Here is a 19,956-nt window from a genome sequence, read left to right as displayed (position 1 = left end):
AAAGTGTGCGAATTTGAAGCACATTCCCCCATCATTGCTATACTCTCAATCATCACCGTGGCCATTCTCACCCTGGGGTTTTGACGTCATTGGCAAAGTCACTCCAACAGGAAACCGGGGGTCATGAGTTCATACTGGTTGCCATCGACTACTTCACCAAATGGGCCGAGGCCAGATCATTCAAAGTGTTGGGTTCCAAGCAAGTGGCCCAGTTCATACAAGAAAACATCATATGCAGATACGACGTTCCTCACGAGTTTATCAGTGACCAGGGAACCCATTTTCAAGGAGAGTGTGAAGATCTATTCACCGAGTACAAGATTCAACATCATCTCTCTTCGCCTTATCGCCCACAAACCAATGGGGCAGTCGAAGCAGCCAACAAGAATGTCAAGAGCATCAGCCTGAAAATGACTACCAATTACAAGGACTGGCCCCAGAAGCTGCATTTCGCATTGTGGGGGTATCAAACTTCAATTCGCACTTCAAGTGGTGCAACCATATTTTCATTGGTCTATGGAATGGAGTCAGTACAACCTATCGAGCTGGAGATACCTTCTCTAACGATATTCCTCGAAAGAAAAATCCCATAAGCTGCATGGGTACAAGCAAGATATAACGAGCTAGTCATGCTCGATGAGCGTCGACTTCAAGCCGCTCACCATGTACAAGTCTATCAGCGCCGAGTTGCCAGACATTTCAACAAGAGGGTCAGAACCCGAAACATCAAGGAAGGCGAGCTTGTCCTGAAATCCCTTCGCAAAAGCACCGTGGACCCAATGGGAAAATTCAAACCCAACAGGGCAGGCCCATACATTGTCAAGAAAATCCTCTCCGGGGGAGCAGTCGAACTAACAGACATCGATGGAACAGAATTTAGATCTCTGACAAACCTCGATCAACTCAAGAAGTTCTATGTCTAAGTTCCATATTCAAATTCAAGAATCCAATTCAAAGTCCAGTAAGGTAGTCAGAACTACGTCCGGCCTGATTCCCTAACGGGACACGTAGCCAACCTCATTTCGAGGCCAGGCCACTTTAATAAAAAAAAAATTCAAAATTTGCTCAATTAAGGGCATCCTAAAAATCAAATCAAATTTCAAAACTCAATTGTTGTTGTCTTTATTCCAAATGTGCCAATTCAAAGCAAAGCATGTTCAAGCGGAATTTAACACAATAACTCTTTATTTGGCTCTAAGGCCCTCAAAGCTAATTCAAATACAAAGTCAAGATCAAGTGAAGAAAAGTTCAAAGCCTTTTCACTTCCTAATCACATTTTCTAAACACATCTTCCAAACACATTCTAAACAAAATTCCTTCCAATACAATTTCAAACACATTTAGCCTACAAAGATCTAGGGTCGGGCGACTATGCTCTCGAGTCTTGGCACCTTGAGTACTATCCCCTAGATCCTCCCGCAATCAATCATCAATCTTCCCCTTGCCCAAGCGGCGGGAGAAGGAACTTGCTAGCCTTTCAATACGGTAGCACGACGAACCTCCTTTGGACTCTGAACGGTCAAGCACCGAATGGGCCACACTCCCGTCACCTTCCTCGTAGTCAGTTGATGTAGGACGTCTAGCTCTAGAACCTTGGACTATAGCTGGTCTGGAGAGAGAAATGTCCCTCTAGCTTAGGCCTCTCATCCATATAATGTACCCCACAGACAGAGTAACAGACTCAGGTGGGAACTGGATACTCAGGAATGGTTTGGCGACCCAATACCGCCTCCAAACTTCAAGTCGATTGGCATTCAACGCAACAGGTTTCGGGTTCTCTTCAGCGCAGTCCGGGATCTCCTGTTTTAAGCCATACTGTCTCATCACTCGAGCAGGCGAGTAGAAGACCAGCATTGTGAGGCTTCGCACCCTCAAAGCAGTAGAATCAGGGGCATGTCTCATGGCAGTAATTCCCCACCAAGGAACTACCCACATTATACAAGATTCAATCCCAGAGAGTGCGCTTCGCCACTCGTCCAATGAAAGTCGGCCATACCCCATGGGCCGCACGGTGAACCCTTTTCTATTATAGCTTTCCATGTTCTGCGGTGGTGCCACCAGCATGAGCCTCTCCATAAGCCAAACCTTAGGGAGTGTACAAGAAATGCATTTCAAAATTCAAAATTCAAATACAAGTACGAATTCAAAATACAAGAATGCTCCAGATCCTTACTTGGAGTAATACCGGACTTCCCGATGGCAGAGAAGAGGGGTCCGACTTCAGCAAGTCAAGGCCCATCAATGTTTCGCTGATCACGAGCGGCATTGGGTCCCGACCATTAGCAAACTGCCCTACAATTTCTATTAAGGAGGCATCACCATTGCCAAACCCCTGCATCGAAGAGAGGAAGCGAGCAAAGATATAAAAACTCAAGGCCCTCAAGCGGAAAACTTTGGGAACATCAAGCCCAGCAAAGTAAGTGACAAGGAGGGACAAATCCACCCCTCTGCCATATACAACAGCACTCAAAAGTGGGGGCTTCAAGCCCAAATATCTCTCAAAGCCCAAGAAAAAGTGTTCTTCAACACTGGGCATGCATGGCTCCAGCATAATGGGCCACCCCAATATGGCGCTAAACTCTTCAGGGAGGGGACATACCTCATTATTCCCAAAGCGGAAGACATGATGATTCGGATTCCAAGCCTCCAAAGCAGCAAGAATGAAGTGCACATCCATCTTTACAAACCGGAAGGAGGCGAGCACCCCAAGATGCATGCCATCAAGCTCTCTTTTCTCCAATGTGCCTAGCGAACCAAGCCACGAGTTCAAGGCATTTTCAAAGGACATAGGCATTTTCTCTCTTCTTTTTCGTGAGGAAGCAGTATACAAGGAATAGCAGGGAAGGATTGATGCAAGAAATGATCCGAAATACTCCCTATTTATACAAGAGTCGGCTTGCACGACAGCACACTGGCGCCAAGCGCCATGTCATGCGCTAGGCGCAGGGGCTTGCAGCGAAGGACGAGGCCACCATCCTCTTTTATGTCTCCGAGTACACACTCTTTAGTGTTTCGGACAGCAAAGTACAAAACTCCATTATTCAAGATTCCAAAGCCGCAAGTCGCGCAAATTCAAGTAGTCCGGATCAACGCTTCGGGCAGATTTCGTTTTCAAATTATTCAAAGTTCAAGCATTATAGTCCTAGATGGGCGTCATAAGTCGAGTCTGCATATGCATAGCAAAAGTTGAATATACTTTGACTTGCGCTTTTCCTAACCAAAAGACCTCAATCAAAGTGAGGGCTTATAGTGGGTATATACACCCGAAAAAATGGGAAAAAAATTTCAAATTTTTTGCAAAATTATCATGCATGCATATAGCTAAAAATTTCAAGGTACACACAGCGCATACAAGATCAAACATTCAAATATACAAAAGCCAATCTTCAAAAATTTCCAAACCAATTCAAGTTCAAAGCCATACAACAATACAAAATTCAAGTTCCAAACCATACAAATCCATACAAATACAAATCCAGCATATACAAAATCCACCCAGGCAAGCTGGAACTCGCTACCATGCAGGGTCAGTCTGAGCCATCATCAGCTGTGACGTCCACCACAGGCTCCTTGTCCCTGTTTCGCCTCCTAAGGCACTCCAGATCCCGATCCAGCTCTGTTCCAGGGGTACTAGGATCCTGCTCCGAGATACGAAGAGTGCCAGGAGAGAGATGAACTCCCTGTTGAGGAGAAGGATACTGATAAGGCGGCGGCATCGCCATGAATTGGTACGGCGCAAACATCTGAGCCTGATGCATCCTCTCCATCTCCGTATAGTAAGCCCATGAATCTGCACCCCAAGGCTGAGGACCACTCCCTCCGAAGTAGTAATCGGGAGGAGGAACAAAGGGCCTTGAACTGCTTGCACCTCTAAACGAATGCCTGGTAGGATCAACATGTACAAAAGGGGAAGCTTCCCGATCAGCATCCGAATGCCTCTGACGAGCACCAGCACCGGACCCCTGTCCTAGGTCCAAGCTCGGTCCCTCCTGCCTCGAGAAAGTCTCTCCCTGGGGCTCCCTATCAACAGAACCTCTGCGGCCTCGACGGCGCTCCTATACATAATACAAATTTCAAAATCAAGAAATGCACCTCTCTGTCCCGGCCAGAAAGCTTCTGGGTTAGCTTGGCACAATACCTCTTCCAGGAATCAATCAAGAGCATCCAGCGACGCACTCTCACCCGAGGCACCTGCATACAAAATTCAAGATCATTTCCCAAATACAAGATTACAATGAGTTTCAAGAAAATGCAACAGTACTTCACTAGAGGAAAAATCGTCATGTGCTTCTCTTCAAGTGCGGGCCATTTAATAAATTGGCAGCACTTGAGAGAAAAAAAAAGAAAAAAACATTTTCACAAGTGCGGGCACATTTTAGAAAATTGGCAGCACTTGAGTTCAAGTGCGGGCTCATTTCTAAAAACCCGCACAAAGTATTTCCTAATTTTTTTCCCAGTTCCCGCTTCTCCTCCCTTAGGTCTTTGCTTCACCAAATTTCTGCAATTCATTTTCCCGCTTCTCTCTCTTCCCCTCTCTGGTTCCTCTCTGGTTCTTCTCTCTGGGCAAGACTAAAACCACACACCTCACCGCACATACCTCACTGCTGCCCCCCCCCCCCCCCCCGCGCGTCGCCGGTGCTGTTACCTCACCCATCGCCAGCGCTGTTCCCCTCCTCCACGGCGTCGCAGCTCCTCCTCCACGACGTCGCAGCTCCTCCTCCACGGCGTCGCAGCTCCTCCTCCACGACGTCGCAGCTCCTCCTCCACGGCGTCGCAGCTGCTCCTCCTCCACCTCCACCTTGTATTCTTCTTATACCCTTCTTAATCAATTATAATTCGTTTATTTATTAATTTCGTTTAATCAATTATAGTCTTGTTCAATTTCTGAAAGTGAGTGAGAATTAGTAAAGAAAGAAGTGCTGAAATAAAAAAACTAATTGTTAGCAGTTGTTAGAATTAGTGAGTTAGTATTGTTTAATTGAGTGAGAATTAGTGAGTGATAATTCGTGAGAGTTAGTATTGTTTAATTGAGTGAGAATTAGTTAGTATTCTTTAATTGAGTGAGAATTACTGAGTGAGAATTTGTTAGTCTTGTATAATTGGTTAGTAGTTGTTTTGTTAGATACCTCAAAAAACTAATTATTTAATTATCAAAGAAAATCTAAGTACGGAGTATTATTATAATTTAATCCTTAATTTTTTGCTAGAAATTAGTTTGATTTTATTATTATCTTGTGAGATGAAGTACGGAGTATTATTATTACTTATAAACTAATTGTTAGACGAGATTTACTCTTATTAATATTTTTTGTCAATTACTGAGCTAACTTGTATTATTATTTTTGTCACAGATACATATTTTTGTATCGGGATTCATTCAACTTGGAGCTAGCTACAAAGTAAAGATATCGCCTTTCATAGTAGTTAATATTGGTATGTATTTCTAACATTTAATTTAGTATTACTTTAAGTATAAGAGTTTCTTTAACAAGTATGAAATTTGAATATGTGTGGTATTGTTGGTTGTTGGAAATTAAAAAAATATGATTTAATTAAGTATGTAAAAGTTAATGCATCATCATCATCATCATATGCCTAGATACCTGTTCAAGACTTACTCATTAGGAGTAAGTCATGAATAGTCCCCGTTTGGGACTGTTCTTGGACGTTTAATCTCACTTAGGCGGTGAATGTATGTCTTCTTTTTGATTCTATGGAATATTTGGCTCGTCGTTTCCCTACGCTGTTCTCGGGTACATATGTAGTTAAGTAATTTCCTACATCGTGTACTTTGAGGACTGTAGGGAAATGCTGCCGGATTTTCCATAGAATCGAAAAGTTAACATGCATTCACCAGTGGGATTAGACGTCCAAGGATGGGTTAGGTTGGAGTGATAAGGACCTTGGAAAGCATGCATTATACTCATCGTCAGCATGCATAAAATAACTTTCATGTGTATATGCTTAAATGTGTGACAAGATTGTATGTGTTCAATTATAGTTCTTTTTGATGGAGAGTGACCGTACATGGATGTATGGTGATCGTGACACGTTGGAGTTCGTGAAAGGGGTTGATGAATTTTGTAACTCTGCCGTAACCTATCGTGATAGTTTGGGAATGGGTGAGTTTTATTGCCATTGTGTTGAATGTGGCAATTTGAAGAAGGTTAGTTGTACCCGACTGCTTAGGGATCATATTTTCCGTCGTGGGTTTAGGCCTCAATATCATGTATGGGCTTGGCACGGTAAAGAGGGGAAATATAGAGGAAATTCAAGTGAGAATGGTATGCGTGAACAAGAAGATGAGATTTATTTTTCTGAGGAAGATCATAGCATGGAGTGTGAGGACGATGATGAAGAAGTTGATATTGATGATGATATAGATAATGTGGATGAGATGATGCAAGGGGTGAAGGGTGAACGACCCAATATTTTTAAGTTCTTGTCTGAGGCTGCTGAACAACCATTGTATCCTGGTTGTACCAAGTACACCAAACTTACCGGCACGTCAAAGCTCTATAGTATTAAAACGGAGGGAAATTGGACTGATAGTAGTTTCACTAAGTTGTTAGCGAAGTTAACTGATATGTTCTCGGATGACAATACAGTTCCCAAGTCGAACTATTACGCTAAGAAACTCATGTGTCCCTTTGGTTTAGAGTACGAAAAGATACATGCTTGTCCGAATGATTGTGTGTTGTATCGAAAACAATATGCGAATTTTAATCCGTGTCCAACGTGCGGAAAGTCGCGTTACAAGCGCAAGGGGGTTGGGGATAAGAAAGGGCCTCCAGCTAAGGTATTGTGGTATCTTCCAATAATACCAAGATTCAAGCGCTTGTTTTCAATAAAGAAAGATGCTAAGAATTTGAGGTGGCATGCAGACGGAAGAAAGAAAGATGGCTTGCTAAAGCATCCGGCTGATTCTCCTGAGTGGAAGAACATTAATAGGTTACATGAGTCATTTGGTCTCGAAAATCGAAATTTGAGGCTCGGACTATGTACGGATGGGATGAACCCATTTGGCACTCTTAGCTCTCAACACAGTACATGGCCGGTACTTCTAGTTATCTATAACCTGCCTCCTTGGTTGTGCATGAAACGCAAGTACATGATGTTGTCCCTTCTAATCTCGGGGCCAAAACAACTTGGAAATGACATAGATGTCTATCTTGAACCACTCATTGAGGATTTGAGAAAAATGTGGGACGAAGAAGTTTCAGTATATGATGCACATGCTAATGAGATGTTCACATTGCGTGCAATGCTTTTCTGTACCATCAATGATTTCCCGGCTTACGGCAATTTATCTGGGTATAAGAACAAGGGAATAAAAGCATGCCCGATTTGTATCGAGGACACCGGTTACACATAGCTACCTCAGTATCATAAACATGTTTTCTTGCACACACGAAGATTGCTAAGACGTGATCACCCGTATCGTAAGAAGAAGGCTGCATTCAATAGGGAAGTTGAAGAAGGAATAGCTCGTAGGCTGCTGACTGGTTATGAGGTTTATGAGCAAGTGAAAGGTATCGAGACGATTTTCGGTAAGTCAATGAAAGGCTCAGGGTCAGAGGTAGGAGGACTTTGGAAAAAAGAGTCGGTCTTTTGGAAACTTGCATATTGGAAAGATCTACATGTTAGACATTGTCTGGACGTCATGCACATAGAGAAAAATGTTTGTGAAGCCATTCTTGGGACACTTATGAATATCCCGAAAGTGACAAAGGATAGTAAGGGGGTGCGATTGTACTTGGAATCTAAGGGGCTTCGACCAGAATTGTGGCTTCAGGTGAAGGACACTAAGGAGAGGAAGGAGATGGAAAAAGGGAATAGTAGCAAAAAGGGAAAGGGAAAAGGAAAATGCAAGACTAAAGTGAAAGAGAAGAAAGACGAAAGTGTTGAGAAGAATTATTTGCCCCCTGCTTGTTACACGATGTCTAAAGCAGAGAAGCGGGCTTTTTGTGAGTGTTTTTATGGTATTAAGGTTCCATCAGGGTATTCATCGAACATGAAAAGATTTGTGACCTTAAATGGAGAGTTGAAGTTATCTAGTATGAAATCCCACGATTGTCATGTCATGATGCAAGTATTCTTACCGATTGCAATTCGTGGGATATTGCCTAAGCATATGAGGGACACTATTACGGAACTTTGTGAATTTTTCAATATCATATGTAGCAAAGTGCTCCATCCGTCTATACTTGATACTCTTCAAGCAAATGTGGTTCAAACATTATGCAAATTTGAAATGTATTTTCCACCTTCATTGTTTGATATAATGGTTCATCTAGTTATCCACCTTGTTCGAGAAATAAAATGGTGTGGTCCGGTGTTTTTGAGGTGGAGCTACCCTTTTGAGAGGCGCATGGGTACTTTGAGCCATTATGTAAGGAATCCTGCACATCCAGAAGGTAGTATGATTCAAGGAACTGTCGGCGCTGAAGTTGGTAATTTTGTGGCCGAGTATGTAGCTAGTGCTGAACCTACCGGACTTCCTAAATCTCGACATGAGGGAAGACTTCAAGGGAAGGGTACTATTGGCTCAAAACTGATCTTACCTCCACATGACAAGCTCTTACAGGCACACTTTTATGTTTTGCATCACATTGCGGATGTAAATCCTTATATGACAGAGCATTTAAGTGAACTGAAGTCTGAAAATCCTTCTAAAGGAGCGAGGGAATTGATGCAGCTCCATAATAAAACCTTTGTTCCTTGGTTTAGGTCAAGAATACTGGATCTACCGACTGCTGAATTGGCCAGTGTCCCTAACATGATCCAATGGCTTGCATATGGTCCTCGTGACAGTGTAAACTCATATGAAGGTTATGATATCAACGGGTATACATTTTGGACAGAGCGACAAGATGAAAAGTCATTATCAACGCAAAATAGTGGTGTTTCACTTGCAGCATCTTCTACGCAGTATGCAAGTTCCAAGGATAAATCTCCGGTTGATTCCAAGTTGTTATTTTATGGCCGAGTTCAAGAAATATGGGAGCTTAACTACCCTACCTTCACCGTGGGTCTTTTTAAGTGTAAGTGGGTTGATAATAATCGGCGCTGCGTGAATAGGAATCCCCCTTTCACTCTCGTAGATATGGCTCGTTTGCGTGAGAGTTTGGAGCCATTTGTATTTGCATCACAACCTAAGCAAGTATTCTATGTCACTGATCCTGCTGATAAAAATTGGTCAATTGTTTTACCGGGAAAAAGAAGTATCCTTGGCATTGGTGATGTAGGGGATGAGCAAGAGTATGATGCGTTTGAGGACACCCCACCTTTCACTTGCCCTGGAACCGTTGTGATAGAGGATGTAGACACAACAAATTACATGCGTGTAGATCACACAGAAGGCATACTTGATGACTCTTAATCGAGGTATAAGTTTGAACGCATTTTGTAACTTACGCACATGATTAACTTTCAGTTACCTCTTTATATGAGATTGATTGAGGTTTTGTTTACTTACTGCAACTAGGATGGGAAGCAAAGCAAGAGAGAAGAAGACATATTGGTGGTGAAGATCATATGTTGCACTGGAATTGTTTGTCAATTGTGGCCATAGTTGACCAGAATTAACCTTTTGATGTTTTGAGTTTATTTTCATGTTGAGCTCTTGTTTTTTCTCACTTTGTTTTATTTGCTTTGGTAGGCTTGTAGTTGTTCCTATAATGTTTTACAAATGCATTGCAAATGTTTAACTAGCCGTGTACTAAAAACAAAATTATGACATGCAAGATCACTCGGATTTTCTCTCGCTTTCTATATCTTGAAAAGTTCATGTTCTACTACTGCTTCTTTTTGGGTAATATTGTTATACTTTAGGCAAAATATGAATTATAATGAACTAACGAGCCTTAAATAAGCATAAGTTGAGCAAAATGGGTGATAATGAGTCTTTGAAACATAAAGTTAAGTGTATTAAACATGTAAATGGTTCAAAATATTTATTTAAGTTCATTAGTTGAAAGTTAGGAGCGAAATAAGTCGTTTTAGTCAAAATATGAACTATAATGAACTAACGAGCCTTAAATGTGCATAAGTTGAGCAAAATGGGTGATAATGAGTCTTTGAAATATCTTGCTAAGTGTATTGAACATGTACGTGGTTTGAAATATTTATTTAAGTTCATTAGTTAAAAGTTAGGAGCGAAATGAGCCGTTTTAGTCAAAATTTGACCTATAATGAACTAACGAGCCTTAAATGTGCATAAGTTGAGCAAAATGGGTGATAATGAGTCTTTAAAACATATTGCTAAGTGTATTAAACATGTACATGGTTCAAAATATTTATTTAACTTCATTAGTTGAAAGTTAGGAGCGAAATAAGCCGTTTTAGTCAAAATATGACCTATAATGAACTAACGAGCCTTAAATGTGCATAAGTTGAGAAAAATGTGTGCTAATGAGTCTTTAAAACATATTGCTAAGTGTATTAAACCTGTACATGGTTCAAAATTTTATTTAAGTTCATTAGTTGAAAGTTAGGAGCGAAATAAGCCGTTTTAGTCAAAATATGACCTATAATGAACTAACGTGCCTTAAATGTGCATAACTTGATCAACTGAGGTGACCAAATGAGGTGAGAACGATTCATTTTCTGATATTCTTATGATGCCTGTGAACTGCTTGATCCGCTTGTTCTGACTGTATTAACTAATTTTCATTTGAATAATTTCAGGTACGTTATATCATGGAGGATGATGATGATTTTCAGATTGATGAGGAGCTAGACGATGATCTTAAGGACTTTAGTAGTGATGAGGATAAAGATTATGATGCGGAGAGAGAGGAGGATAAGGGTGAACCTGAAGATCGGGCACATGATGAGTTGCTTGAACGGATGGATCTATTTGAGTCAATGGCGGATGTAGCTCCCCCCATTCTGGAGAATGACAATGCACCAACTACAATTACACAAGGTCAAGCTCAACGAGGTAACACAAGTGGAAAGCTGAAAATCGTTCAAAAGAAAAGAAAAGGTAGGGGCCCAACAAAATCACTAATAGTTACATGCCCCATGCACCTCGAGTACGATGCTAACGGTCAACCTTGTGGTACGTGGCGATTCAAGTATGGGACTCATGTTGGACTATGTTTACGCATGATTTCCATTTTGGAGACATGGAGTAAGGTGTCGGAGGGTGTAAAGGACTTGATGTGGAGCGATACTATGGTAAGCATATTGTATCTCCGTGATTACCAATCCCTCCCCCTTGTTTCAATGCTGCCAGCATGTCACTTGCGAGAATATCAGAACAGCAGTTGTGAACTGATCTGCTGTGAACTGATGCTGCAGATCTGTTGTGAAATAATGCGGCAGATTTGTTGAGTGCAGATCAGAAGCAACAGTAGACCAGAACAGCAGTTGTGAAACTGATCTCCTGCTGCTTCTGATCTAATGTTGCAGATCTGTTGCTGCTTCTGATCTGTTCTTTCATTTCTGTTGCGAGCAGATCAGAACACTCACAAACTGATCTGCTGCTTCTTTTGTTGAACTATAGACTGATCGTTGCTTCTTGTGCTGAACTCACAAACTGATCTGTTCTTTCATTCCATATTGATCAGGTCTTGTACTGATCTGTTGTACTGATCAGTTCACCAGATCAGAACAGCAGTTGTGAACTGATCTGCTGTGAACTGATGCTGCAGATTTGTTGTGAAATGATGCGGCAGATTTGTTGTGTGCAGATCAGAAGCAACAGCAGATCAGAACATCGGTTGTGAAACTGATCTCCTGCTGTTTCTGATCTGATGTTGCAGATCGATATGTTGCTGCTTTTGATCTGTTCTTTCATTTCTGTTGCGAGCAGATCAGAACAGATCAGAAACTGATATGCTGCTTCTTGTGCTGAACTGATCTGCTGTGAACTGATCTGCTGTGAGCTGATGCTGCAGATTTGTTGTGAAATAATGCTGCAGATTTGTTGCGCACAGATCAGAAGCAACGGCAGATCAGAACAGCAGATGTGAAACTGATTTCCTGCTGCTTCTGATCTGATGTTGCAGATCTGTTACGAGCTGATCAGAAGCAGAAGCAGATCAGTTCAGAAGTTGAGAATCTGATCTGCTACTTCCAATCTGTTTTTCGAGCCAAAAGTTGTTGCTCACTCTACTAAATTTCTTTCTCGTTTCGCATAATCTCCATGCTCCGATTTGCTTTGCACATGATTTTTGGTTAATAAAAAAAAACTGACAACTTGTTTTCTATTTTTGTGAAGAATCTTTTCAATATTGAAAATGATCCGTTCAAGAAAAAATTATTTCTACAAGCTGTGGGCATAAGATTCAGGGATTTCAAGGCCAAGTTAGTGAGTGGTTGGATCACTAAAAGGAGACAGAGAGTTGGAAGAAACAACAAGAAGATGAAGATGGAAGCTATTAAGGAAAATGGACGAGCAGGGGAAAATGGAGAAGAAGAGGAAAATGAAGGCGAGAAGGAGCAAGAAAGTGAAGAATTGCCTTTTCAAATATACCATCACATCACAGCAACAGAGTGGGAAGCATTTGTTGCTAAAAAGACTACTAAGGAAGCAGTTGTAAGTATTTACATTTGAATTTAGTGTTTTCTTTTATTGTAAATTTGATTTTAGTTGTTACTACATTATCGTATTAAAAAATTCTATTAATAATTTCATGGTTCTTCAGGAAAAGAGTGAAATTGGATCTTCAAATGCAAAGAAGAAGATGTACCAGCATCATATGGGCCCAAAGACTTTTGGGGAGTCAAGAAAGGAATGGATTACTTCTGGTTTTTACCCGGGCAGTAAGACGTCTACAACTGAGGCATCCACCACTACAACTGAGCCACCGACAATATGTTTAGATATTAACCGTTCCAATGATTTCTGGTGTGCGATGCATGGGCGAGATGTTAACGGAAGAAGAACCATTTCAGATCCTGGAACACAAAGGATAGCTGATGCAATTGTAACTTTTATAGTATGGTGATTTTTATATGTTTTGTCGTTGTTATTTTCTTTTGTTTTGATTTTGCTGTTTCTGTTTTGCTCGTGACAATATTTAGTACTTGGTTAATAATCCCCCACCCTCTTTGTTGTTTGGTTGAAATGAAGAGAAAAGAGGCGACCGGCGAGTTCATTCCTGAACGGAACAAGGATGTTTTGTACGCGGTTTTAGGACCGGATCGTCCTAGACACATGGTTGGACTTGGAGGCATAGGTCTGGGTGTGAGAAAGGTATTTGGGAAAGAGCTCTCGACACGCTCGGTATCAAGTGTAAATGGACCACTAAATTTAGAGGCCATGAGATCATCAATAAAAGAGGAGCTTAGGGAAGAGATCAAAGAGAGTTTTAATGTCATCTTGAGACAAATGGGAATGCCCGAGTTGCCCAAGGATGTCCTTCCTCCCGTAGATACATCTACCCACACTACCATTGAAACACATACCCTACTAAAACCTACTACGCCTGACGTTCGTTATATGCTAGAGGTATGATTACCTAATTAATTACTATTCGTTTAATTATTAGTGTATGAATTCTTTTTTAATAATTTCATTTTAAATATTTGGTAGGAAGAGGTCCCTTGCCAACTTTGGATGGATTTCAAGGAATCTGGGATGGCTGCGGTAGCCAATGGATATGCACAACCATATTCCGACACATGTGAGTATGGAGAATTTGAGGTAGTTATTGACAACTACTTAGATATCTACGCAGACTACCCACTTCCAAAACCTGTGCCGGAACATAATTTCCGTGTGTTAGCCGATGTCTGTGGTAGTCTTATGGGTTGGCCGCAGAGTTGGGTGAGGTTTTCAGATGAGGTAATACTTTGTCTAAAATGTTTGCAGAATATTCATATAAATGTGATTTTTATATAATAATTATGTGTTTCATAAACATGTAGGATTTGGGGAAATTGAAAAGAGATGATAAGAGGGAACCACATGCCAAAGGAAACAAAGCCAAAGAGAAAGAGGTGGAACAGAAAGTTGAAGAGAAAAAGGTGGATCAGAAAGTCAAAGAGAAAGAGGTAACGAAGAAGGTGACACGAGAGAAGAATGTGAAAGCACAGCCCAAAATGCCTAGTGTGGTTCTATTTTTGCGTGCGGAGGTGGTTGAATGTCTCCCCTACGGATGCAACTGGTTGCATACATGTGTTAGTTATGTGCCCAATGACGAGCCTATACCGGTTCTTTTGGAAAAGTCTCAGTTCAACTACATGGAGGATATTAACACATGGATGTACAAAGATGATATTAAAGAATTCCTCTCCAACGAGAAGTTGAATGTATCCATGATACAAGTCTTCATGAGGTGAGGTCATATAATTGTACTTTAGGCATTTATTAGTATATGTGATTCAACAAGCTAAGTTCTAATATTTCATCTCTATGCTTTAAGGATACTTTACGAAAATTTGAGTGCAGACAAAAAGTCAAGGATTGGGTGGTTATGTCCAAGTGAGATTCGCGATAACAATTGCATGAAAAATCAAGAGGAAGTGAAGTTTTATATTGAAGATGCTATCAAAAAAGAAAAAAGGAAGAGACTCCAAGTTCGTAGTTGCTCCGATTATTCAAGGGTATATATCATAACATTGATTAAGTAATATTGCATAAAAGCTAGTACGTCCAACTAAGAACTAATTTTTTGATGCAGATTACATTGGACACTTCTTTTGATATTTCCTTCTAATTACACCATATACAACTTTGATTCTCTTCAGCAACAACCACCAAGACACTTAGTATTCAAGGGGTTATTAAATAGGTACTTTAGTTATTTAATTTGTTCAACATATCAATTTTTAATTTATATGCAAACATGATATTGCAACTAAAAGCTCTTATTGCGGAGGTGTAGTGTTCTGAAGAAATCAAATGGAAATAGATCAAGACCCCCTCTATGGAAATCAGTGAAGGTAAATGATTTCAATTATTATACATTTTCATTACTTATTTATTAGCTCAAAAACTTACCTTTGTCTTACATGCATTTTATTTGTGTGATTCCAAGTGTGCACAACGAACGGGCAATACGGAGTGCGGCTACTACGTGATGAAGTACATGTACGATATAGTCACAAGTTGTACGGATGTCAAGGATCTCGAAGAGGTACGATCCTTAAATAAGCCATTTTAGTCAAAATCTGAAATATAATGAACTAACGAGCCTTAAATGTGCATAACTTAACTAATATGTGCATAACTTGACCTAAATGGTTGATAATGAATCTTTGAAACATAAAAATAAGTGTATTAAACATGGAAAAGCTTTAAAATACTTATTTTAGTTCATTAGTTAAAAGTTAGGACCGAAATAAGTCATTTTAGTCAAAATGTGACAGATAATGAGCAAACGAGGCTTAAATGTGCATAACTTCACCAAAATGGTGAGAATGAGTCTTTGAAACATAAAACTAAGTGTATTAAACATGGAAAGACATTAAAATACACATTTAAGTTCATTAGTTGAAAGTTGGGACCAAAATTAGCCATTTTAGTCAAAACGTGACCGATAATGAACTAACGAAGCTTAAATGTGCATAAATTCACAAAAATGGGCGATAATGAGTCTTTGAAACATTAAACTAAGTGTATTAAACATGGAAAGACTTTAAAATACTCATTTAAGTTCATTAGTTGAAAGTTGGGACCGAAATAAGTCATTTTAGTCAAAACGTGACCGATAATGAACTAACGAAGCTTAAATATGAATAAGTTCACCAAAATGGATGAGAATGAGTCTTTTAAACATAAAACTAAGTGTATTAAACATGGAGAGACATTAAAATACTCATTTAAGTTCATTAGTTGAAAGTTGGGACCGAAATTAGCCATTTTAGTCAAAACGTGACCGATAATGAACTAAATAAGCTTAAATGTGCATAAGTTCACCAAAATGGTGAGAATGAGTCTTTGAAACATAAAACTAAGTGTAATAAACATGGAAAGACTTTAAAATACTCATTTAAGTTGATTAGTTGAAAGTTGGGACCGAAATTAGCCATTTTAGTCAAAACGTCACCGATAATGAACTAACGAAGCTTAAATGTGCATAAGTTCACCAAAATGGTGATAATGAGTCTTTGAAACATAAAACTAAGTTTATTAAACATGGAAAGACTTTAAAATACTCATTTAAGTTCATTAGTTATAAGTTGGGAACGAAACTAGCCATTTTAGTCAAAACGTCACCGATAATGAACTAACTAAGCTTAAATGTGCATAAGTTCACCAAAATGGTGAGAATGAGTCTTTGAAACATAAAACTAAGTGTATTAAACATGGAAAGACTTTAAAATACTCATTTAAGTTCATTAGTTGAAAGTTGGGACCGAAACTAGCCATTTTAGTCAAAACGTGACCGATAATGAACTAACGAAGCTTAAATGTGCATAAGTTCACCAAAATTGTGAGAATGAGTCATTGAAACATAAAACTAAGTGTATTAAACATGGAAAGACTTTAAAATACTCATTTAAGTTCATTAGTTGAAAGTTGGGACCGAAACTAGCCATTTTAGTCAAACCGTCACCGATAATGAACTAACTAAGCTTAAATGTGCATAAGTTTACCAAAATGGTGAGAATGAGTCTTTGAAACATTAAACTAAGTGTATTAAACATGGAAAGACTTTAAAATACTCATTTAAGTTCATTAGTTGAAAGTTGGGACCGAAACTAGCCATTTTAGTCAAAACGTCACCGATAATGAACTAACTAAGCTTAAATATGCATAAGTTCACCAAAATGGTGATAATGATTCTTTGAAACATAAAACTAAGTGTATTAAACATTTAAAGACTTTAAAATACTCATTTAAGTTCATTAGTTGAAAGTTGGGACCGAAATTAGCCATTTTAGTCAAAACGTCACCGATAATGAACTAACTAAACTTAAATGTGCATAAGTTCACCAAAATGATGATAATGATTCTTTGAAACATAAAACTAAGTGGATTAAACATGGAAAGACTTTAAAATACCCATTTAAGTTCATAAGTTGAAAGTTGGGACCGAAAGTAGCCATTTTAGTCAAAACGTGACCGATAATGAACTAACGAAGCTGAAATGTGCATAAGTTCACCAAAATTGTGAGAATGAGTCTTTGAAACATAAAACTAAGTGTATTAAACATGGAAAGACTTTAAAATAATCATTTAAGTTCATTAGTTGAAAGTTGGGACCGAAACTAGCCATTTTAGTCAAAACGTCACCGATAATGAACTAACTAAGCTTAAATGTGCATAAGTTCACCAAAATGGTGAGAATGAGTCTTTGAAACATAAAACTAAGTGTATTAAACATGGAAAGATTTTAAAATACACATTTAAGTTCATTAGTTGAAAGTTGGGACCAAAATTAGCCATTTTAGTCAAAACGTGACCGATAATGAACTAACGAAGCTTAAATGTGCATAAATTCACCAAAATGGGCGAGAATGAGTCTTTGAAACATTAAAATAAGTGTATTAAACATGGAAAGACTTTAAAATACTCATTTAAGTTCATTAGTTGAAAGTTGGGACCGAAATAAGTCATTTTAGTCAAAACGTGACCGATAATGAACTAACGAAGCTTAAATATGAATAAGTTCACCAAAATGGATGAGAATGAGTCTTTTAAACATAAAACTAAGTGTATTAAACATGGAGAGACATTAAAATACTCATTTAAGTTCATTAGTTGAAAGTTGGGACCGAAATTAGCCATTTTAGTCAAAACGTGACCGATAATGAACTAAATAAGCTTAAATGTGCATAAGTTCACCAAAATGGTGAGAATGAGTCTTTGAAACATAAAACTAAGTGTAATAAACATGGAAAGACTTTAAAATACTCATTTAAGTTGATTAGTTGAAAGTTGGGACCGAAATTAGCCATTTTAGTCAAAACGTGACCGATAATGAACTAACGAAGCTTAAATGTGCATAAGTTCACCAAAATGGTGATAATGAGTCTTTGAAACATAAAACTAAGTTTATTAAACATGGAAAGACTTTAAAATACTCATTTAAGTTCATTAGTTATAAGTTGGGAACGAAACTAGCCATTTTAGTCAAAACGTCACCGATAATGAACTAACTAAGCTTAAATGTGCATAAGTTCACCAAAATGGTGAGAATGAGTCTTTGAAACATAAAACTAAGTGTATTAAACATGGAAACACTTTAAAATACTCATTTAAGTTCATTAGTTGAAAGTTGGGACCGAAACTAGCCATTTTAGTCAAAACGTGACCGATAATGAACTAACGAAGCTTAAATGTGCATAAGTTCACCAAAATTGTGAGAATGAGTCATTGAAACATAAAACTAAGTGTATTAAACATGGAAAGACTTTAAAATACTCATTTAAGTTCATTAGTTGAAAGTTGGGACCGAAACTAGCCATTTTAGTCAAAACGTCACCGATAATGAACTAACTAAGCTTAAATGTGCATAAGTTTACCAAAATGGTGAGAATGAGTCTTTGAAACATTAAACTAAGTGTATTAAACATGGAAAGACTTTAAAATACTCATTTAAGTTCATTAGTTGAAAGTTGGGACCGAAACTAGCCATTTTAGTCAAAACGTCACCGATAATGAACTAACTAAGCTTAAATATGCATAAATCCACCAAAATGGTGATAATGATTCTTTGAAACATAAAAATAAGTGTATTAAACATTTAAAGACTTTAAAATACTCATTTAAGTTCATTAGTTGAAAGTTGGGACCGAAATTAGCCATTTTAGTCAAAACGTCACCGATAATGAACTAACTAAACTTAAATGTGCATAAGTTCACCAAAATGATGATAATGATTCTTTGAAACATAAAACTAAGTGGATTAAACATGGAAAGACTTTAAAATACCCATTTAAGTTCATAAGTTGAAAGTTGGGACCGAAAGTAGCCATTTTAGTCAAAACGTGACCGATAATGAACTAACGAAGCTTAAATGTGCATAAGTTCACCAAAATTGTGAGAATGAGTCTTTGAAACATAAAACTAAGTGTATTAAACATGGAAAGACTTTAAAATAATCATTTAAGTTCATTAGTTGAAAGTTGGGACCGAAACTAGCCATTTTAGTCAAAACGTCACCGATAATGAACTAACTAAGCTTAAATGTGCATAAGTTCACCAAAATGGTGAGAATGAGTCTTTGAAACATAAAACTAAGTGTATTAAACATGGAAAGATTTTAAAATACTCATTTAAGTTTATTAGTTGAAAGTTGGGACCAAAATCAGCCAATTTTATTATTATATCGTTCATTATTTTTTTGTTATGAACAAATTAAGTCTTAATTTATTGTACGACTCAATATTTTTAATATAACTAAAGTGTATATATATTTTTTGATGGTCCATATTTTTAAGGTATACAATAATCGGAGGGAGCGGCCTTTCACCTTTGAGGAGATAGATGAAGTTCGAGAAATGTTGGCAAACTTCATTACCAGTGATTGTCTTTGATATTTTCTTGTACTGAATCTTAAATTATGGATGCTAGCTAGTTTTTCATATAATTTTAATGTAATCGACTTTTATATTTACAATTATATACCACTTAATTTAATTATCTATATAATTAGATACTATTTATATAAGGTATGTGTGAAGGGGTCGAAAAAGCACGAGGCTAATGCGTGACCTCGTCCCTCGTGGGTGTGACGATTCTTTTTATTCAATCAAGTGTAATTCGATTTCATGTGAGTTTACACCCAATTGACTAGTAATATAGGAGTCGCCATTCAGTTTTTAACGACAATGAGAAAAGTTGACAAAACCCAGTTATCGTGACATAAAGGGAGTGCAATTATGTTTGACCACGACGGTCGTAGGTTCCCTTGTGATCCCTGGTGTGGGGATCTCTCAACATACACCCGCAAGGTAGAGATTCAGGGTTCGGGGGACTGTAACTACCGAGAGGAGTACTCGCTCGTCGATAACTCCACAAGCAGGATATCCTTACTAGCTCAGCATAAATAA

General features: G+C 38.5%; 2 protein-coding genes across 3 annotated transcripts; both read left to right on the top strand.

The window, feature by feature from the left end:
* Positions 1–5,351: 5,351 nt before the first annotated feature.
* On the top strand, positions 5,352–19,523 carry LOC110780084 (uncharacterized). Of its 2 annotated transcripts, none has more exons than XM_056827772.1 (12): positions 5,352–5,433; positions 10,690–11,184; positions 12,230–12,547; positions 12,657–12,950; positions 13,085–13,462; positions 13,547–13,798; positions 13,882–14,291; positions 14,405–14,559; positions 14,637–14,747; positions 14,841–14,898; positions 14,994–15,092; positions 19,345–19,523. In XM_056827772.1, exons 2-8 carry the CDS (start codon positions 10,702–10,704, stop codon positions 14,439–14,441), a joined length of 2,172 nt encoding a protein of 723 aa, XP_056683750.1. In that variant the 5' UTR covers positions 5,352–5,433; positions 10,690–10,701; the 3' UTR covers positions 14,442–14,559; positions 14,637–14,747; positions 14,841–14,898; positions 14,994–15,092; positions 19,345–19,523. The 2 variants fall into 2 exon arrangements, with proteins under 2 accessions (XP_056683750.1, XP_056683749.1); XM_056827771.1 differs by having other exon boundaries at positions 14,379–14,559.
* On the top strand, positions 6,011–9,382 carry LOC130471765 (uncharacterized). The gene is made up of 2 exons (XM_056842058.1): positions 6,011–7,314; positions 7,417–9,382. The coding sequence occupies exons 1-2, from the start codon at positions 6,011–6,013 to the stop codon at positions 9,380–9,382; spliced, it is 3,270 nt and encodes a 1,089-aa protein (XP_056698036.1).
* Positions 19,524–19,956: the final 433 nt, after the last annotated feature.

This window comes from Spinacia oleracea, chromosome 4, assembly GCF_020520425.1.
Source record: "Spinacia oleracea cultivar Varoflay chromosome 4, BTI_SOV_V1, whole genome shotgun sequence".
Classification (NCBI taxonomy): Eukaryota; Viridiplantae; Streptophyta; class Magnoliopsida; order Caryophyllales; family Amaranthaceae; genus Spinacia; species Spinacia oleracea.
This window is presented reverse-complemented; position numbering and strand designations above follow the sequence as displayed.